Here is a 21,065-nt window from a genome sequence, read left to right as displayed (position 1 = left end):
ACTGGAAGGAGAAGGATCCTGCCTGACAAATCCCTAATTTGTGGCTGTGCTCTATGAGCAAGAAACATTAGTCAGTGAGAAGGCTGGTGTAGGTGTAAGGCTGTGCTGGTGAGCACAAAATTAGTCCCACTCCCAAGTTTTGCAGGGTGCAGTTCTGAGGTCACTTATCCCAGCTSATTAGGTTGGATTCTGCCCCATTTTACAGAAGCAATATTAATTAAATTTTGCATTAATTTATAAAAGTAATTGATACCAGTCACAGTAGAAGAAAGGTCTTGGTTTAAAAAGCAGGTCTAATAATAGTTACTTCCTACAAAASTGCACCTGATTCCACATTTTAAAAATATAAATATAGCTTGGAAAACAACATGAAAGTGCTAAAATAGGAAACACCCATAAATATGCTATGTTTTCCCTGCTGAATATCTCCAAAACAGAAAAAAGCAGAATAAATTTTGGAGCAAATTATCTTAGATTTATCTAAGAGAGCTATTTTTGAGCACTAGCAGAATGAAAAATTGAAGTTCACTGCAGAAAAAGTAAAGTGCTATAGGAGACACTCATCATTATAAAATTCAGAATATGCACATATGGTTACCAAGTCAGTCATCTCTTAGCTTTCAGTGAAAAGACAAGSAAAGCTCATTTCTGAAAAGTGAAAAGTTGAATCCCAGTGAGCCACACAATAAATAATCTAATTATAACTGAGCTCTCAAATGTTTTATTTTAAAGCCTATATCATGAGTTTCTGAGTCCCTACTCAAGATTTTGAACTCCCAGTTTTATACCAATATTATTATAGCCTATTTCATTTTGATATTCCCCTGTCTACAGATTTTGGGTTGCAAATAGTACAAGGAAATGCATATTTCAAAGCAGCTGTTTTATTTTAGCTCTTGGTATGTTTATTAATTTCAGCTTTTAATAAATTACTAATTAGTGGCCTCCATTCAAGATTAATGCATCCTGTTATTATGACATAAAATATGTGAAACAATAACAGAGAATTTGAATAGCATACTTGTGGGAGTTTGTTACCATAACTAAGGGGGAAAAATATCTATCATACTTACCAAACTACAAGGAAATGAAGTATGATATGCATCCCACAAGCAAAGTGAATGCATCACAGCTACACCTCCTTATTTTTCTTAACATTTAAAAGTCAGCTACTAGAAAAAAGCTCTTAGTAATGACGTTCAAGACTGGGAACTTACATTAAAAAGATCAATCAGACMAGGCACTTGCAGTAAAAGTCTTTAGGAATGAGATTAATTCCACCTTCTAAAGGARTATGGGTAAAATGGGAAACATTTATAAATAATTTTTGTGGCCAAGATTTCCCTGCCAGGTCACAGTTGGCTCATAAGCAAATATTTTTATCTGAGGTTCTGCTTTCATTTTAAATTACATAACTTTTAATGGTGGGTTCTAATGGTTCAAATTTACCATCTCCATATTGCTGTTTTTCAAATAAYTTCTCCATATACACATATGCATAATATATATATAATTATAAGAACTCCCTACTGTAAAAAAAATTGAGAGAACAGAGAAACAAGCTTTTTATAGGTTATAGGAATATACCTGCATGATCCTGCTGCTTCAAATATTTTCACACTGCTCACTTCAAGATGCACCATGTACATTTAAGTTTTCCTTAGACTTAGGATTTTATTGTGCTGTGTAATTTAAGCACTTTTCCAGTAATTTCTTCTCTTTGGCACTATGCACTTGTTAGGGATTAATGAAACACAGTGACACATGACATGAATGGCTTATACAGATTGCAGGAAGAGAAGCCAATCACCTTTACCTGAAGTGGGAGACTTGCAACGTTCWAGCTCCAGGGAAACTGGACTGTCACTGAGTTCAGTCAGGCCTGAAAAAATGGAGTTAAAGAGTTAAGTTACAATCTAACAGGGCATGCTTCAACTTTCTTGGTTGATGAGATTCTGCACTTTCAAGTCAATTTGGAGAAAGGAATGGTGTGAAATGAGAGGGAAATAATCTATTTCAGATAAGTGCAGTTATCAGGCTGTCACTGCAGCAATTTAGGCTTGGTTTAAAAAAAAAAAAATTAAAAAAGAAATCACACCTCTTGTTAACTCAGATTTTTTTTTTTCCGAGTGTCTTGGGATAGAAAAGAGTGACTGTACCTAACAAAAGAAAACAAGTAAGTAGAGTTTAAAATTTAAAAGCCTGTGATATGACTCAAACTCATTCATCCCTGTCAAACTGATGTGGAAACAACTCTGCTTTCAACTGCTGCATAATGTAGGGAGGAAATCTTAAAAGAGGGGAGGAAAAGTATAAAATTACCATTACTGTGAAATATGAGAACTTTCATATGAATTCACACAAGATAGGTCATTTTAAAGGACACAGAAGTATTGCTAATGCTGGCTGAGTATCACACAGAATTTTTTGACAAGATACTTTATATATGGTTTATAAATATTTGTGAGGAAGGCAGCACCAAGGAAAACAAACCTACTCTATACTGCAAAAACCTGAGCTTGTTCCTGTGAACAAACCAAGACCCATCTTTGGCACAATTTGAATGTACAATTTCAAATTTTCAAATTATCAAATTTCAATTTTTTGATATTGAGGGGAAGGTATTCATATACATTCTTGTTTTGAACAATTCTGCTGCACTCAGGCACCAGTGCTGCTCTCTTGGTATTAACATCAGTGAAATCTTAATGTAGGTACTGATGACTTTATTACAATTATTTTTGAACTGCTAAAAGAAGCCAGAGCCCTGCAAGTATTACAAAACAAGCTCCTACCACTAATGAAGATGCAGGAGCACAAGAATAATGCTGAGAGCCCTTCAGAGAAGCAGCAGTATTGATTTAGTCTGTTAAATCACTATTAATGACATATTTCCTCCTGATTTTAAAAACAACAGCTGCCAAACTAGATATTACTGTTGAAAACCAAAATTTTTTTTTTTATTTTGAGAAAAGTACTTGAATATTTGTTCAACTTAGAATCTGTGCTAAAATTTTATTATTTCAATCAGCTGTGAGTTCAGKCACTTTTGATGGTATTCAAAACTGAGAATATTCAGAAACTGKAATCATTTAGGGAGCCTCTCTAGCACATCTTTCTTCCAGCAAATCTTGATTCCACTTGAACTCTGGATTTCTATATGTACCTAGAGATTTGGGACAGAATTGACTTTTGCTGCAGAACTGTCAGTGAGGTGCAGTGGGAGCAATTTTGGCACATTTCCATTGCCTCAGAGTCTTGGATAAATAAAATATTGTAAGTCTCTGTTGTAAATGCATTACAGCAGATACTGAAGTTTTAAAACCTTGATGATGATCTAAACATTGTATAATTGGTACTGATGTTGGTAACAATGTCAAATCCCAGGTCAGATTTTGCTTCTAAATAGTTGGGTTTTTTTGGGTTTTTTCTGGGTTTTTTTTGGTTTATTTTTGGGGTTTTTTTTGGTTGGTTTTTTTTTTTTTTTTTTTTTTTTTTTTTTTTTTTTTTTTTTTTTCCTCATGAAGTTTGTAAAAACAATATTCCATCTCAATTTAAATCATAGTGCTATGGACTGAAACAGAAAAAAACACCAAACTGTACCACCCGAGAGCAATTGCTGTAGGAAGAGCACAACTTCTTCATGTTTGGCACACTTTTRCAACATAAAAAATTAAAGATACATTTTATGTTATGGTATCTAAAAATGCTGAACACTGTCACCTCTAGCAATGACCACCTATGGATGCTTTTAAAGAAATGTAAATATCCCCATGTGAAATAAATGGTACAGTGTGAGATTGGCTTAAYCTCACTTAGACTTGTTTAAGCACTTCCACTTGCAGATTTTCTCCTGCTGAAATATTATAATGAGTTCTGCTCATTATGCACCCATTTATCCAAAGTCTCTTTTAATCTTGTTAAATTCTAAATTCTGAAGATGTTATAAGCCAATGAATTGCTCATTCACTAAAAAGGATAAACACACATTTGTTACCTTTGATTCCACTAAATGTTTCCCTTTGAGATAAGAAAGGGAGCTCTCAAGCTTTTCCTTGTACTACTGCTCATTTTTTACTGTTATTTCCTTTTAAAGGAATCCAAATGAAATACTTTCAATAATTTACCATGTATAAATATTTCCATGGACCTCAGCTTCCCTYAAATGTCTGAGACACTGCAAGAGCTACTGAAGTTAGATTAAAAAAATATTTTCACTTTCCATTTTGAAGTCCTGTAGGCAGTTTGTGTGCCAAGATACTTTAGCTATTTTTTAGCCCTCCAAAACCCCAACCCCAGCAAATTTTGAGTCCACCCAGAGGAACACAGCAGTAAAAAGAAAAGGAAAAACCTGAGACTGGCAATGAGAACCACCCGAGAGAAGATATACTAATGGACATTATAAAGAAATTGGCTTTGATTTGAGCAAATCATATGTAAATAGTGCAAGATGTAAATATATCACATAAGGCATTAAAACACTTAAAAACACATGTCCTATGGATACTTTTCAAAATTTACTGTGATTCTCATTTCCTCTTCATTAAAGTATCAAAACCTGTACTGTCTAGTATGAGGTAACAACTTTAAAGAACTTGTCATTTAAAATTATTTTTGAAATTTTCAATTTCTATCTGTATGTTTGAATGATTCAGACTGATCATTTACTCTAAAGCACCCAAAGCCACTACACCTTTGCCTATAAATATATGAATTATAAATAAAATATCATAAATATTCACAAGCCAATAAAATAAGTAAATTCAGTGTTATCTTAATCCATCATCTTCACACTGAATTATCATACTTTTAAAAAAATTATCTATTTATATATATCTAKGCATGCATTCTTTGGAAGGACTTCTCACTGAAAAGCTTTATTATGAAAATTATTTTGCAATTTATCAACATCCTTTGGACTTGAMCAGATTTTGGATGCTTCATAAAGACAATTTTCTTGTTCTACCAACAGATGGTATGAATTTCTAGAGGAGATGCAAATTCCTTTTGCATCATTTTGATATTTTTATATTCTGCTGCAGACATTACCCCTCTAGATGCAGTAAATGTACTTGTTTTAATATTTGAATACATGTTACCCAAAATCAGGTAATGACATGTATGACTTGATTTCAATTAAAGAAAAAACCCAACCAACAACGTAATTCTGCCCTGCTGCAGAGTGTTTTATTTTATTTAGCTTGTCATATAATCTTACCACAAAGGAAAGTGGCTGTAGATGTTACAGCAAATGGAACAGGTCATCAACAYCTGCAAATTACCCCAAGCTCTGCACTCATGCTCACCTCAGCTTCTTATTTTCCTCAAATTACTTCCCAAATCAATTATGTTTCAGTCCTTTCCACTATGMATGCCTAGAACTGGTTACATTTTTTCCCTCCTTGCTTCCCCTTTCCCACTTTCACCTCCCAAAGCACAGAATATTTAATGCTCTGAGTCCATCCTGGTTGTGTTTGAGTCCACCTTACATAAGCAATCATTATTAAACTATCTACAGATTTATTGGCTAAAATTCAAGACATTTATTCTACCAYTATGCTTTGCATATTGGATGTCTTTGATAATGTAGATTAAGTCTTTCCTCTGGAAAGTCTCTCTTCTCCAACATATTGTTTTTTTTCCCTCTTACACATTTATTGGGTTGTTTTTTTTTTTTCCCTGTTCAGTTGCTGGACATCCCAGACTGAAATATCAACACTTTCTTTCTCTGATCCAGTATTCAAAGAGATTCTTTTGCATAAACATGCCAATAACTATATATATAAATATATATATTACCCTAATGGTTCATAAATACACATCTCTAACTCAGATTTCTTCCATCCACGTCAGAGCAGTAATTCTGTCTTTCCAGAATCCACTCAGGAATGTCCAAATCTGAACTTCTCATCATCAAGATGAACTCTACTTTTTTTTTTTTTTTTTTTTTTTTTTTTTTTTTTTTTTTTTTTTTTGCTGAATTCTCCTCTTTACTACATCAACAGAGCTATCAGCATCACTGTCTTCACTGACACTCTAATCCATAATATTGGTTACATCTTTGAAYATCACACTTTAACTCTCATATTCAGGCTCGATACTAAATTTCATTGCCTCTTCCTGCAAATTACCTCAAAAACACCCAACAAAAAATCATTGCTCATTGATGATATCTTCTTTGGCTTCAATGCCTACAGATCTTGTTCTCTCCTACTGATCCACATGAAATTATCTTCCTGATTCATTACTTAATTAAAGCAACCAYTCACATATCTTCCCATTAACTTCCWCTTTCATTGATATAAGACTTAAAACTTTAGATCTAATGCCAATGTTATCACATGATTGTTCCTGCTATTGTCATAATATCAGCTTTGACTACACAATTTCCAAAATATTTTTCCCATCATCTTTTGTGAGTGAAACTTGCAAGCAAAATCCAAAATCCTCTCTTAAAACTCATTCTCAGATAAGACATGTAACAAAGCACAACTTGAGAATAACTTAGCAAGATATTTTCAGCCTATGACAGATTCTAGTACTGTTCTTGATCTTATTGCTTGGTGCATCTTTCAGATCATACAATACATACTCCTATATAAGTAACAAATAACAAAATCAAGAACCAAATCATTTTTGAGGACAGAAATTAAGCTGCTAATGATCTTGCCTAAAAGCCAGACTCATACTTCATAGGAAGATTTTGCAGAATTTTCCAATTTTGAGGTTGAAGATGGAAACAAGATAATAYATTTTCAGCTATGAAAGACTCTATGGTCTGTGTTTGTAATTCTAAATGAAAACACTGGTAATTTTTAACCTTAGAATTTATTAACATTTTAGAGGAGGGAAAAACCCCCCAAACTTTTGACTGCTGTCTGTCTCTCAGGTTCTTTGTTACAGACTTGAAATTAGCAATGCTAGACTAATAGACTTTGGGATATCATACACCAAACCTTTTTGTGAACTGCTGAATTTGTAACTAGAYTAGTCTTTTAACTAAACAGACCACYTTTTATGAACTACTATGAAATAAAGTCACAGAAATCAGCCTAGAGGGATGGAACAGAATGTGTCGTGCAGGAGTACCAATGTATTTCAACAGCTACATCACTTCATATTTATAGAGATGATAAAATAACTGCCACTCCCCTATCTTGCCTATACTGAATATTCAATGTAAAATTGCCTATCCAGTTGTTCTGTGAAAAGTACTTTAAAAAGAGGCATCCTAGAGACCTAATTATGAATAAGCATTGCAGTTAATTAAGATATGTATGGCTCATCTGTTGAACAGTCGTTTTTACAAAATTAATTATAACTTTGTTCACTGCATTCTGCAGTGATGAATACTAATATTTAAATTTTGTATCAGTATAACTCAAAATTTAAAGATATTAAAACCATTAATTTTCATAGCCCTCTTTGATGTATGTATTTTTATGCCCACTTTACATTCCCCATCAAAGATCAGAGGCACGAGATGGTTCCCCAAAGCCAAATATTTAAGTACCAAACCAAGATTAAAATTTTAAATTTCACAGCATCCAATCCAATGGGTACTCTTTTAAGACACATTGTTCTTCTGAAAAAAGGGAAGAATTAAATTGATAACTACAGATAGTGCCATTGCAAAACAAGAAATGCTTCATATTAGTAAATGTACATGGAAACAACTAAAAAACCAAATCAAGATACCACCACCATGAACATAACATCACTGAAAAATAATTTCTAAGGCCCAGTCTGCCCCATATAACACTGAGGTTTTCTCTGACTCTTTTGAAAGAAAAGAATTTCTGTATAATAAAGGTAATTGTCCAAAATAAGCATGGTTGACATCACAAAATGTAGTAAGTTTGCATGCATGCTGAATGTGTTTAAAAAAACACATTACAAAGCACAAACACATGGGTTTAAGTCAGGCATAGTCCAATCATGATAAAGCTTTTTGCCTAACCTTTATAGAACTTACTCTGATAGGAAGTACGGATCCGTTTCGTTAAATCTGGATAAAAGTTAGACAGGCCACGCATGCAAAAGTTGTCTTTGGAACATGCCAGTACACCAGCATCAGCAGCAGGCAGAGGAAAGAGAGAAAAAACAGTCTAAAGTGAAAGGAAGTGATATCATAACCAGCATCTAGAACAGCCAAGGTGAAGAAATTTCAGCAGATGCTTACCTTCCAATTGGGAGATATAACAAGAAAAAAGAATCAAAAAAAGGAAAGGGTGTGGGATGGATGGTGAGAAAGCAGCTGAGGCTTTTTTTAGATGCATAGTTTCTATGTGCAATCTAGAAGTGTGCAATCCTTCTTGGTGGTCATTTATCCCCAGTGGGCTCCATTCTGCTGGAATGATGCCTTAAAGGATTGGCCCAGACTGTCACTGCCAGAGAAAAACCCTCTGTGATACAGGGCTGAGAACAGCTTTTCCTACAACCTTTACCCATTGTTCTGCAGCATTTTTGTGGCTAGCTGCTCACATTTCTTAGGGAGCTACTGGGAGGCAGAGAAGCTGAAGGGAACCTGGAGCTGTTGTCTTTTTTCTCCTCAGATGTGCCAAATCTACATATTTAACACTTGGCACAGATGGGAACTAAGCTTGCCATGATTATGAGGTTTTGAGGAGCAGAAGTAGGCCTGAAGACTTCTATTTTATTCTCAGAATTATGTCTAAATTTTACTTTCTGTTTGGAGTGTAAACACATTCCCAATTAACTTTAAAAATTCCCATAACTCCAAGGAGAAGTAGGATTTCATGATTTACTGCTGATGAAAATGCTGATGGCATAAACCCACCATAATCTGTTGCTTTTATAATTTTAGGGTTAGATTTAAAACTCACATTTTCAAAGGTATTTTTAAATTTAATTCTAAAACTTCACAGCTATGTAAAACACATTTCAGAATTGTGTCTGACTCTAGCATGCTACTATGGAACATGTCAAGTGAAAAAACTTGAAACACAGATGATCTTCTGACTTTTTCTCATACAAGTAAATGTTTAGTTAACCAACAAAGTATGGTAAAATTTAGCTGTATCAAAGTACCATATATTTATATTTTATATGAAATATTTCAGATACACAATGCATAATAACAATTCTGAGTTACCAAAGTGATCCTCTTAGCATCAGATTTTAAAATGGGCTACAGCTGGATGTTGCATGTTTATATCAGGAACTTTAGTTCATTAAAGAAGGGGTTAATTTGAGCTGTTTGTGATATCTACATAACACATCCTAGGTGTTACACTTCTCTAAACACAACTGACTAGTCAAATGAATAGCAGAAGGTACAACTAAGCTTAAATTCAAGTCTTACTTATTAGAATAAACTTATTGAAACCACAAAGAAAATAGCATACAAATTACACTTCAAGTGACTGCCAGAGAAACATAATTGTTCTGTTAATTATGATTTTTTCCAGACTCAGCTAAGGGAATTACTTGCTGACCTCCATCCCAAAAGAGAAAAAAAAAAACCTCATAAACCATTTTGTTTCCGAGAAAACACCCGCACCTAGAGCACGTCAAATTTCTTTTGTCAAATTCTAGAAACTCCACCAGCTGGCAAATAATCATGCATATAATCAAAAGCAATATAAAAAGCCACAGGCAAAAAAAATGAAGAAAAATATCAAGCTTGTAGCAGAATGATTTATCCCTTACCTGCAGCAAACTGGCGGCTCTTGCGCGGTGAGCGGGGTTGACGTTGGTAGGGATCGCTGGATCCGTAGAGCTCCAGGGTGCCCATGCTCAGCAGAACTGTCTTCTGCATGAAATCCACCACAGCCAAACCATTGCAGTTCCCAAATGCCACTCTGCAAAGAGAAACGTCCATCAGGAGTGTTAGGAATATGGAATTAAATGTATTCCTAACTCAAAACAATAATTATTGTACGTTATTATGAATTCCGCACCAAAGTTTTTCTTCACAAACTACTCAAAGCTTCCAGTTTTTATGTCTTACAGATTTTTAATCCTGAATCTTTAAAACTGTTTTCTGAATTAACTTCCCAGAGAGCAGACTCACAACTTTTACCAGCTTTTTGTACCAAACACATTGCAGTGATGTCTAAATGCTGCTTCACAGAACAACAGAATTCCTGTAATAATGATATAAATTAATGTCCTATTATGACATTATGTCCTACATATTTTTATTATCATTATTATGCCCTACAAATATAATAATTTTCTTTTATTATAATTATTTATTTATTTTATTATAATTATTTATTTATTTTATTATAATTATTATGTCCTACAAGTCGGACATAGATCTTATGAAAGTGGTTGTGCATTTATATAAAATACAAATATAGATTAAAATATAAACACATACATGTAAAAAAAAAATTCTTTTAAGCTAAATATAAAGGATAAATGAAATGTATTAGGATGTATTGTGGAGATACCCAAATCAGAAAGGCATTTAAAAAATTTCTTTCCAACTCTGTCAGCTTATGTACAGCAGAGATTTCTGTTGAAAATCTCTACCCCTCTAAAATGCTTTTGCAAATGCATTTTGATGGTGCTTTGTTTTATGGGCAAGATCTCTCTCTTTTTGTATGTGACTGCAATTTCCAGCTCCAGACAGAAAGGATTGCAGGTACAACTGCAAAGAAACTCAAAACCCCAAACCATATTCAATCCTATTCAGAATCACTTGTTACCAAGTTCTGTCATTTTATGTAAAAAGTGATTAAGATGGTTAGTTCAAATCCCTGCAAAATATTTCAACACTTAATTCACACTAAAAGTGAGCTGTGTGCTCATGTCTACCTGACTCTTCTTAATATATCCCCAAAATATCTGAAAGGAATCTGTGTGTGGAAAAACAACAATGAAAGAGAAAAGTAATGAGGTGGAAAAAGCAGAAGATGGGAAGCTAGAAAATTTGCCTCTGTTTCACCTTTTTTGTTTACACTGCTTTCATTATAAAAAGAAGGTTCCATACACCAAATAAGGTAAAATGAAATTATTTATTCATGTACCAAAAATGAATCATTTCCTGATCTGTATTTTTCTAAACTCCTCTAATTTCACACACAGRGATCTAATATTTCTTATACMCAAACAAATTAGTTTAAAAAAGAATCAGAAATTGCTCATTAATATTATAACACTTCTGAGGATTGGTAAAAAAATCTAGACAGCTATTACTATTAACAAGGCTTAAGATAAATTGCTAACAACAAAGTGCTTATGAAATCAAATACAAAATGAATTTCTCACTTTTGAACAGAATTAGTTGCTAGGTGATATTCTGTTCTGTTGGTATCTTTCACAGAAATGTCATAAAAACCTCATCAGACATTTCTTAATTAATATGTAGATTAGCTGAAAACTGTTACCCCATGAGCTGGTAATAAATTTACAGTGAGTGCTTTCAGTCCAACAGAACCTACTTTAAAACAGATTTATTATTTGTATTTAACCTTGTTCCTCAAGGTTAGTTCTTCAGTTGTAATTGAAGCATTTTGTAAAATTTTCTTTTCTACTTTTTAACATGGAGAAGTTTTAACATAAATAATACAGCTGTTAATGCTGTTAATTTGCAGCCTTGGTACTGTTAAAAGTAAACCAAATACAATAAATAAAATTTTGCAGTGTCTGAAGTCTTTCATCTTTGATGGGAATAAAAGTTTTTTGCATCTCACTTTATTCCTGTTTCATGGCTGCAGTAAAATTGCTCCAGAAATCAGAGTAATTAAAAGAATACTGCAAATGGACTCTCCAGAACACACTAACCATTTTAACCTTTTGACCTAATTTAACTGATCATTATAGGAAGAAAAATTAGGTAAAAGATGACCCAAATAATTAGCATGGCAAAAATTACACGTTCTCATGCTTAATGCTGAAGTGGAAGAGGTTTTCCATTTTGTGAGGTTGGATAACAGGTGACAATTAATGAAGTAAACAAAAATTCTGATGAAAGGACATTGCCTTGTCATAGGCCTGAGGAAAAAGTTAAGAGAGACAAGAGATAGGAAGAGAGTCTGCAGAAAAAAATGTAAGGAAAAAGACCTTTCTTGGGTAGTTTTTTTAGGAAAAATAAATTTAGGTTATCAGCCTATTTTTTTTATACATGCATTTATTTCTGAAACACTCATGTACTTAGCATGTGGTGTTTTAAAGGAGGCTGTCCTGGAAACTACCATTGCTCCCAGCAAATGGAACAATTGAAAACATTTGATGGAATCAAATCCGTGGTTTAGGAAACCACTGTGACTATTGGGAGAATCACAACCTACCAGAGCAGTTTACAAGTGACAGAATGTTTTGATTTTTTTTTTTATTATTTAGATGCTGGTTTGAGGTCTGAGACCTGCAAGGGAGCAAATCAGGCAAAACCCAACAATTTGCACAAGTGACAAATGCACCGAGGTATGGTAAAGAAAAGAAACTCCTAGAATTCATAAATAGGAAACTATCTAGAAATTCAGGCTGAAAACTTAAAAAATCAGACCCCAAAAGACAATATTTCTGCACAAATGTGCATTGCTGCATTAAACTGCCAATGTTTCTGAAAAKAGTCCAGTGACTTACTGAAAATCAKTAGAGTCAGCACCTAACACATATTACAGCCAAWAATTTTATTGGAGTAATGCCATTTTAATGTATCTGAGTGACTCTCAGTAAAAGAAAAATTAAAATTTGCAAATAAATTGAACCTGAGGAAACAATTACATGCACTCATTTGCCTTGCCACACAGAATACTGAATTTAAATGCTTCTTATTCAATTCTCAGTTTCAGGTCACTGGTTCTTGTGCAGACATTAGCACAGACATAAAAATGCTGCTCTCAGAAGAAAATTTCCAACTAAGATATGATGTCATGATAAACGGCATTTAACAGTTAATCACTTCACCATTTTCTATTAAACGCATTTCACCTTGGTGAACCTTTCAAAACAACTTTGAAAATGACAGATTTGAAATGCAATTAGATTTTATTTGAAAAGATGAACAGAATAATGGGAAAAGATTCAGTCTTTTAAATAGGATTAGTAAAAATATTTAGTAAAAATATTTAGTAAAAATATTAGTAAATAGGATTCAGTATTTAAATAGGATTAGTAAAAATGGCAGTTTAGCATCCCATATTACAATCTTGTGTCAATTCAAATAATTTTTACCTCAGGATTCTGATTTATAGCATCTGGTGAATACTTTGCTTTGACCTTAATTGCCTGTGGGAAATTCTGAAGTATAGCTGGAAAATACACAATTTAATACAATAAACAGCAAATCAATGCAACCTTAATTTTGAGTTACTTACAGTCCATAAGCAGAATTTACAGCAAGACTGGTAATTTGTTGTGGAGGTTCACCATCCACCCACACCAGCTGGATAACAAGATCTGCCTGGTAGCCAGGAGGCATCCGCACAGGTCGAGCCTTCACACTAAAAAAAGGGACAAAAATCAGAACAAATCTACCAACACTGGGCCATGAATAGCAACTGCTTTGCATCCTTAGGAGCAATGAATGGAAAATCTAAAATGCTTGCTTTTGAGACTTTGAAAAAGGACATTTCTGTGTATTTGGAAGTTTTTTGTTGTGAAGTAAAGCATAACGAAAAAATGCAGAGGTGAGAGAAGATGAGAAGACAGACCTTTCTGTAATGGTCTGTATTCAAAACTTTGTCCATTTTTTATTTCTAGGAGTTTTATTTTTATTTCTAGGAGTATAATTTTTATTTCTAGGAGTTTTATTTCTAGGAGTTTTATTTCTAGGAGTATAATCACCTAATATGTGAATGAATGCTTCTTACATCAAATCTGATATAACTATTAATACCTGATCCTACTGTGTAATGGTAAATTCAGTGCCTTGCAAAGCAGGTAGTGAAGGTGTACATTTGAAGGGGATGTGTAAGAGCTGAACACCTCTGTATGGTTGTTTTCTGTGTATTTTTGAGTGGTACAAGCTAATGTGGGATACACTGAAAGAGAACATGCAATAATAGCAATACTTTGAGGTATTCATGATAGTCATTAGTATATTCATGCTGCTGGTAGTAATTTACAGGTCAAGCCCACTGTGAGACTGCTGACATTGCACCTTTTGCAGTCTGTCACACATCATCCTCTACCCCTGTGAAAAACAGTCCCCAAAAAGAGAGCAAGAAATAAAAGAGGAAAGAGAGTAGCTGGTGGATATAGACACGGACAACACATTCTGAAGAATCACAATTTTTGGTACATAGCATTTCCTTCTGCTTTGACTCCTTCCCTACCACACTTAAGCAGTATTATCCTATGTAGTGGATTTTGGAGAAGAGATCTTTGATGACACAGACATCTCCTGAATGTGACTGTGGTGTTACTCTGCAAGTTTTCCAAGCAGCTCTGGCCCAAACACCTGAAAAGATGTTGGGTCAGATTGGGAAAAACACAACTAATCCCTATTCAGAAGCAAGTAAAGAAGAACTTCTTTCAAGGGAAGATATTCAAATTTCTCATTCAATAACCAGCAGGTTCTTTGTAGATACTCTGATTGCATCTATTGGGATAGAGCTCTTGGAGGCAAATAGGGCTATTGGCAATCTTGGAAAATTGAAATCATGGAAATAAAACATAACCACAGAATAACACCAGGGGTAGAACTTCATAACAAGGTAACTCCAATAGCACAATGGGTAATAGACAAAGAAATTAGTGCTTTAATTGGGAAAGAAGTTATGAAAAACAAATGACAGTGCACTACTTCTCACATTTTCATGCTACATGGAGCATTGGGTGTACCTTATGTCACAGAGATAAAATCTCCTGCTCAATATTAACAGTAGAAGCTTTTTGAAAATTTTTTAGAACATAAAGACTATTTTCTTAATAAGACTATCATATATATTGTAGCTTAAGCTCATCTGTCTGCCAGACACCCATTGAGTTGCTCTCTCACTCCCCTTCCTCAACAGGACAGGGGAAGAAAAYAAGATTAAAGAGCTCATGAGTTGAGRTAAGACAGGAAGRTCACTTAGCAACTACCACCASAGGCAATACAGACTCAACTTGGGGAAAATTAATTTAATTTATTGCCAATTAAAAMTAGAGTAGAAGAGTGAAGAATTCTTTGAAACTAAACTACCCTCTCCCCCTCCCTTCTTTTCAGGCTCAGTTTCATTCCTGACTTTTCTACCTATTTCCCCATCCCAAGCAACACAGCAGAGGTGGGGAACAGTGTAGTCATTCATAACACTCTGTATTTTCTACCTGCCATTCCTTTTTCATGCAGATCCCCTGTTCCAGTGTGGAGTGCAGTTCTTTGGGACAGACTGCTCCAGCCTGGATCCCTCATGGGCCACAGTTTGTGCCAGAAAACTGTTCCTGAGTGGGCTCAGAATACATTCACACCCTCCCTCGAATTGTTTAACCATTTCACTGATACAGTTTATGCTGTACCACTTACATTTCTATTCCAGGGGATTTACAGACCTTGCCAAAACTTTCCCTTATTTATTACTTGATAAGGAAGTCATTCCTTTTCTGTCTCTCCAAATGCATTTCCTAAATAGCAGCTTGGAACACTCACTGCTATATTTCTTTTCCCTGTAATACTCCTCAGACCTTACATGTGCATTTTTCTGGAGCACAGATATTGTGGATATTGTCATAGGAAAGATGTGACAGAAAAGTTCAGCAAATGCTCAACCCACCACAGCTGGCAATGGCTTTGTACTGTTGTTTTCTATTAACAGCAAACCTCTGCTCACAGTTTGGCAATTTCTGACCTGTTCTGTTGGCACTAAAGCTTTGCTCTTTTCTTTGTTCATATGATACATATCCATGAGCATTTCTGAAGAGTTGTTATCCATAATCTTAATGAAGCAAGCCCAGGATTACACAGGAATATGTGTGGTAAGAACAAAGGTATGAATATCTGTGAACTCAAGCTGCTGAGGGAGAGGGGTCTTCTGAGATCTGGATAAACTGGAACTAGAAACAAGAGTTGTATACAGTAAAGATGTATTATTTTCAAAGAAATTTCACAGCAAGCAGAAGCTAAATATTTACACAAATAGTCCTTCAGAGTATCTTTGTGATGGAGCCCTTCAACTTCTAATGTCTGTGAGAGGCATTAATAGTGGTGCTCTTTCCATCTTGCCCCCAATTTCAGCTTTCCTGACCTAACTTTATAAAAATATAAAACAGGACTTAGTCTAATGCCCTTTCAGCTGAGCTTTCCATCCATCTTTTCTAAGGGATAACTGATGATGTGGGGGAACACAAGAATAAAGCATGCTGCTCCAACAAGGACCTGTCAAAGCAATGCCTTTATACTCTCCTTCTTCTAAAGAAGCTACCATGAGACTGACAATGGCTGCAGAATTAATTCTGATCTTCAAAACCACGCTTTTTAATGTGGTATTACTTTTCCAATATTATTTGAATTATTTTGAATTATTGGTATTACTTTTCCAATGTGCCTTTAACGGCATGCTGAAAAAATCAGTGAACTTGAAGCACATTCTAAGTTTTCTTTTGGATTGTTGTCACCTGAGGGAAAAAAGCAAGCACCTTTCTCTCTAAATATTTTTCACTGCAGATTTGAGGATCTACTTTGGAAAAATGGATATTATTTCACAGGGATTTTCTCTGGTATAGAATAAGCTGTAGGTGGTGAAAGACTAGAATAATGGAGGAAAATAATTTCATGTTTCATGATTAAGGTTGTCATTCTCATGTTTGTATCATTCTCATCTTCTTAAGAATCTTTGTGCTATTTCCTTTGTTTCATTAACCATTTTGCTAGTAATGAAAATATTCAAATCTTCTCCACTTTGATTTGGACTGCTTCTTTTTTTTTTTTTTTTTTTTTTTTTTTTTTTTTTTTTTAGTGTTTATAATTTAAGCCTAAACAGACTGCAAGAGTCTTCTGTGAGCAGAAGGAAAGTAGACATTTCAGTGATTTCCTTGACATGTTCTTGTTATGCTACACTGAATTTGGTTGTTGCAAAGTTTTGATTTTTAGTTTTCATCACAAGATATTCACAGATCCTCAGCACTTTGGAGTTACTTGAAGCTACTGTCAAAATCCTTGACCTAATTTTGGGATGATATTGGAAGATTGGGAACGAAAAGAATGACATTCTTAGTACAGCTTTATGATAACAGCATTTATATCAAAAGTATTTATCTGCAGGTGGCTGCAGCTTTACATTATCATTGCTGTATTTGAGATTCTGTGCTGCTGAATGATTTGAATATAAAGTCAACAGAATCATCCTGATCTTTGCTGGTTTTTTCCTGTGTTTTCAGCACTATTTTCTTTTTACCATGGTAATTCTGCTTAGATCAGAAGTTTTTGGACAGACAAGGCCTGTGGATCCAGTTAGGATTTGGGGGCAAAGTGTGGATATTTGTATGTGTTTTCTTATTGAGAAGGATGAGAGCATACATAAAGATATTTTATCTAAATAAAATATTATTAACTGTGCCAGCAGTTCTATTGGTGTAATTACTCTCACTTTGAAAAATCACTTCTCAGTCAAAATAATATTACAGTTCCTTTGTGTAAAATCTGACAAAAAATTATTGGACAGTTTAATGTGAGATTATATGGAGTTAAGAAAACTTTTAAAAACTAACAAACAGAACCTCTGTGGGTTCATAAAAACTTTTCTGTCTCCACTATCAACAATTCCTCTCCTTCCCAGACAAAATCAAATAAGAATCTTTTAAGGGAAAATCTCAGCCAGTGAAATGATTGCATTCTTCTTGATTTCAATGTCATAGATAGGTTTCACAGCTGGGCTTTTTTAAAATCTTATCTCTGCCTCTTCTATTGATTTTCATTTCAAATTAATGATTAAACTGAGGTCTGAAGTTCAACTGCCTGATTGAATGAGATGGACAAATGAGCAGGATGCCAAAAAAATAGTGTTAATTCTACAAGGACCATATCACAGTATTGCATTAAATGTTAATGATATTTTCAGGAGCCAAGCAGCCCAAAGATTCAGCAAAGTCAGGAAATGTTCATTTAAACTGCTTTTGAAATAAGCATTTAACAGGTTTAATAATCAAGTCACTAAAATGAGAGCAATTGTTGTCAGCAATGCACTCTAATTGCTGGAAAATTACAGTTTATAGAGTTTTGCACAGAATTCTTGTTTTTAACTATTCAAACCTATAATTTTTCTGCCTTACTAATAACAACATATTAATCTACTCCAAAACAGTGACAATGTATTCTATCAAAAAACAATTTGCTTCTTTCTAAAGATTAAATAAATATATACTTCAACAGAGTGTAACTGTTTTATAATTGCATATTCCAAAGATTGTTTCATAAGCATGAACAGTTTCCATGCCTTACACACCATAAAATACACTGTTCTTTCATAAAGAAAAATTTTAGTGTTATAATACTTAATCAAAGAGAGAAGGCTTTGCACAGATCAGCTTTTATGGAAATTTCTTCATGAACTATTAAAAAAAATTCCTCAGAAATTTCTTGAACATTTAGATCACACTGAAAAATGACAGTCAAACCTTTACTTCAACAGTTTATATTCTTCATAATTATTTCTATCCTTTTAAAACCCCTTGTTGATTATTATGCCTTAATTATTTTGTGTTATATATTCTTATATATTCTGGTTTCTTTGTGTCACATACATACAATTAACCTCTTTTTTCTTGGTAGCTGATGGATTAATTAACAGATAGGAATGCTTTTTAGAAAGATAAATCTTTGAACAATATCACAGACTTACCTAAGACATGGGATGCTATCCTTCATTGTTCCTTCACATGCCACAGTGTTGGTACTGCCTGAAAGACTCTTTAAAGAAGGAAGCTGGGAGGAGGCATCTGGAAATGGAGGATTTGTTTCTGGTTCAGGAGTAATGATGTCTTCTACTTCACATTGAAGTCGTACCTCTAGAGACTTAAATAAATAAATAAATAATATAAAAAAAAATTAAGTTATGGATGGATAAGCCTGACAGTGTGAATAGTACTGATACCATTGTCCAAAGGTGGGAGCCAGGAAATCAGAAATAACAGCACAGACAGCTCTGTGTTCCTTAGAATGAATGGGTTTGATTTTAGAAAGTTTGATTCTAGAAAGCAATATTCAAACCAGTTACATTTTGTTTTCCCTGTGGCCTCTCTAAAAAGGGAAAGGCAAACCAACCAGGCAAAAACACCCTGAAATTCTTTCCAGTAATTCAGGAAATACTAACTGAAGGACTCCAAAACACAGAGGAAACTGGACAAAATGTTCAAATCTAGCTAAGTAAACATGAAGCAATTTTTTCTACCTCATGAGTTGTCCAAGGAGATCCCCATTTTGAAAAGAATAAAAACCAAGGTACAAGACTGGAGATTACTGAACAGGAATTTCAGTGCTGCTGCCTTGAAAGGAACAGAAGCAATTGCAGAGGTAAACACTGCAAACTCCATCTTTGTAATCCTTCTCTGAGACATCTGTACCAGAATGAACATTAACAAAATACCTAAATTTTATGAGAATTGGAAGATAAAGGTGAGTAGTACGGAAGGGTCACCCATTTCTCAACCATTGCATTAAAACACATAACATTTCAGAAAAAAAAGTGATTCTATTTAACTAGGAGAGAGAATCTTTTTTTTTTTTAAATTTCACTTTTGTTTTCTCCTTGCAAAATTCAAGGATATTTTTTGCCTGAATCAGTTAAAGAAACCTACAGATAATATTTACCTTCAAAGACTAATGAATGAAATATTGAGTTCAGGCAAATCTGATCTGGAAGTAATTGCAGCTGACTGAAACAATTTATAATGCTGTTTGATCTTTATTCAGGACTGGAATAACTGTTGAAGAGTATGTTCTTCTGCTTACCATGTTAGAAGTGCATCACTCTTCTCTGGATGTTTTTCTGTGTTTATTCCTTTCTCTACTAAAATTAATTTTGTTAAATTCTAGTTATTATGCATTTGAAGAGAGAAGGGAAAAATCAGGCTTACAACATGACTGTGAATTTTTTTTGTGCCTCCTTAAAGTGGAGTTTAGGAGGGTTATAGAAATGTAAAACTGATTTATTTTGACACAGAGTAAAGATATTTTTGGAGGATCTCATCACTAGGCTAATTGATTCCCCTTTCCATATTCAAATGATTGTTAACTTCTTTCCTATGGCTCTTCTCAAGAGCTTTGAAGAGGATTTTCACTAAGGAAAGACTCTCACTGAGAAAGTGATAATGTTTAATTAATAGATCCTTTTGAGACAGGACAGAGTGGATTCAGATGAGAAAATAAAAATAAAAAAAAAAAAACCAGCAGCAAATGCTTTTTATATAACTGCATGGCAATGACTCCAAGGTTGGATACGAAGCAGAATTTCTCTCATGCATAGTGGTCTCCTCCAGAATTTGCTATGAAATGATGCAAACAATATTTTTATTTAGGAAATCAGTTGGTTTAGGAAATTTTTTATTTTTTATTTAGGAAATTTTTTATTTAGGAAATCACAGGCACATTTGGTGCCTCAAAGGCACATTCTGCTGCAAACTTCCCTGCTGCATGGAGAAACCTCTGAGTACCTTCTCTGCTTCCTATTTACCTCCAAATAACTTTACAGAATTGACATCAGGGCGGTCAAACCAACGTGGAGGCCTTAAAATGCTGATATTGGGAGATTGAACTCAAGGTAAATTCAATCTGGCTGATAAGAAAGGGAGAACACAAAGATTTGTAGCTCAGGCTGCAAAGAAATCCTGAGACAGCCTAAAGTCAGCTGCAAATTCCAGTGAAGAATTCCATACTTTTGATTAAAAAAACCCCATAATTTAGGAGTAAAGACTCAAATGTAAGCAGCAAAAATGCAGAAACAAGAGAGAAGGCCCATTTTAGAGAAACCCAGGGGAATTCTGTGACTATGCCACCAAGATTGCATAATTTAGAAATATGCTTATTAATTACAGATGAAATCTGAGAAACTGTTAAATTGCATATATTATAACACTTCAGGAAATACCAGCAATGAAGTAATTCAGCCAGAAAAATGAAGGACAGGGAAAAAAGACATTAAATCATAAATAATAAAAGATCAGGTGCAGTTGGT

At 34.1% G+C, this 21,065-nt stretch overlaps 1 protein-coding gene across 1 annotated transcript in view; it reads right to left on the bottom strand.

Moving 5' to 3' along the window:
* LOC130585548 (syntaxin-binding protein 5-like) overlaps positions 1-18,907 on the bottom strand; it is a gene marked incomplete at its 5' end in the record, with an annotated part of 54,416 nt that extends 35,509 nt beyond the window's left edge. The window contains 4 exons of the mRNA XM_057386098.1: positions 1,817-1,882; positions 9,673-9,824; positions 13,293-13,418; positions 18,735-18,907. Coding sequence (XP_057242081.1) covers positions 1,817-1,882; positions 9,673-9,824; positions 13,293-13,418; positions 18,735-18,907 — 517 coding nt within the window. The remainder of the gene's footprint in view (positions 1-1,816; positions 1,883-9,672; positions 9,825-13,292; positions 13,419-18,734) is intronic.
* Between the last annotated feature and the right edge of the window lie 2,158 nt (positions 18,908-21,065).

Source organism: Malurus melanocephalus, unplaced genomic scaffold (genome assembly GCF_030028575.1).
Source record: "Malurus melanocephalus ecotype Western Australia unplaced genomic scaffold, MMel_1.1 scaffold_914, whole genome shotgun sequence".
Classification (NCBI taxonomy): Eukaryota; Metazoa; Chordata; class Aves; order Passeriformes; family Maluridae; genus Malurus; species Malurus melanocephalus.
The sequence above is the reverse complement of the archived record's forward strand: the minus strand, read 5'-3'. Positions and strand labels throughout refer to the sequence as shown.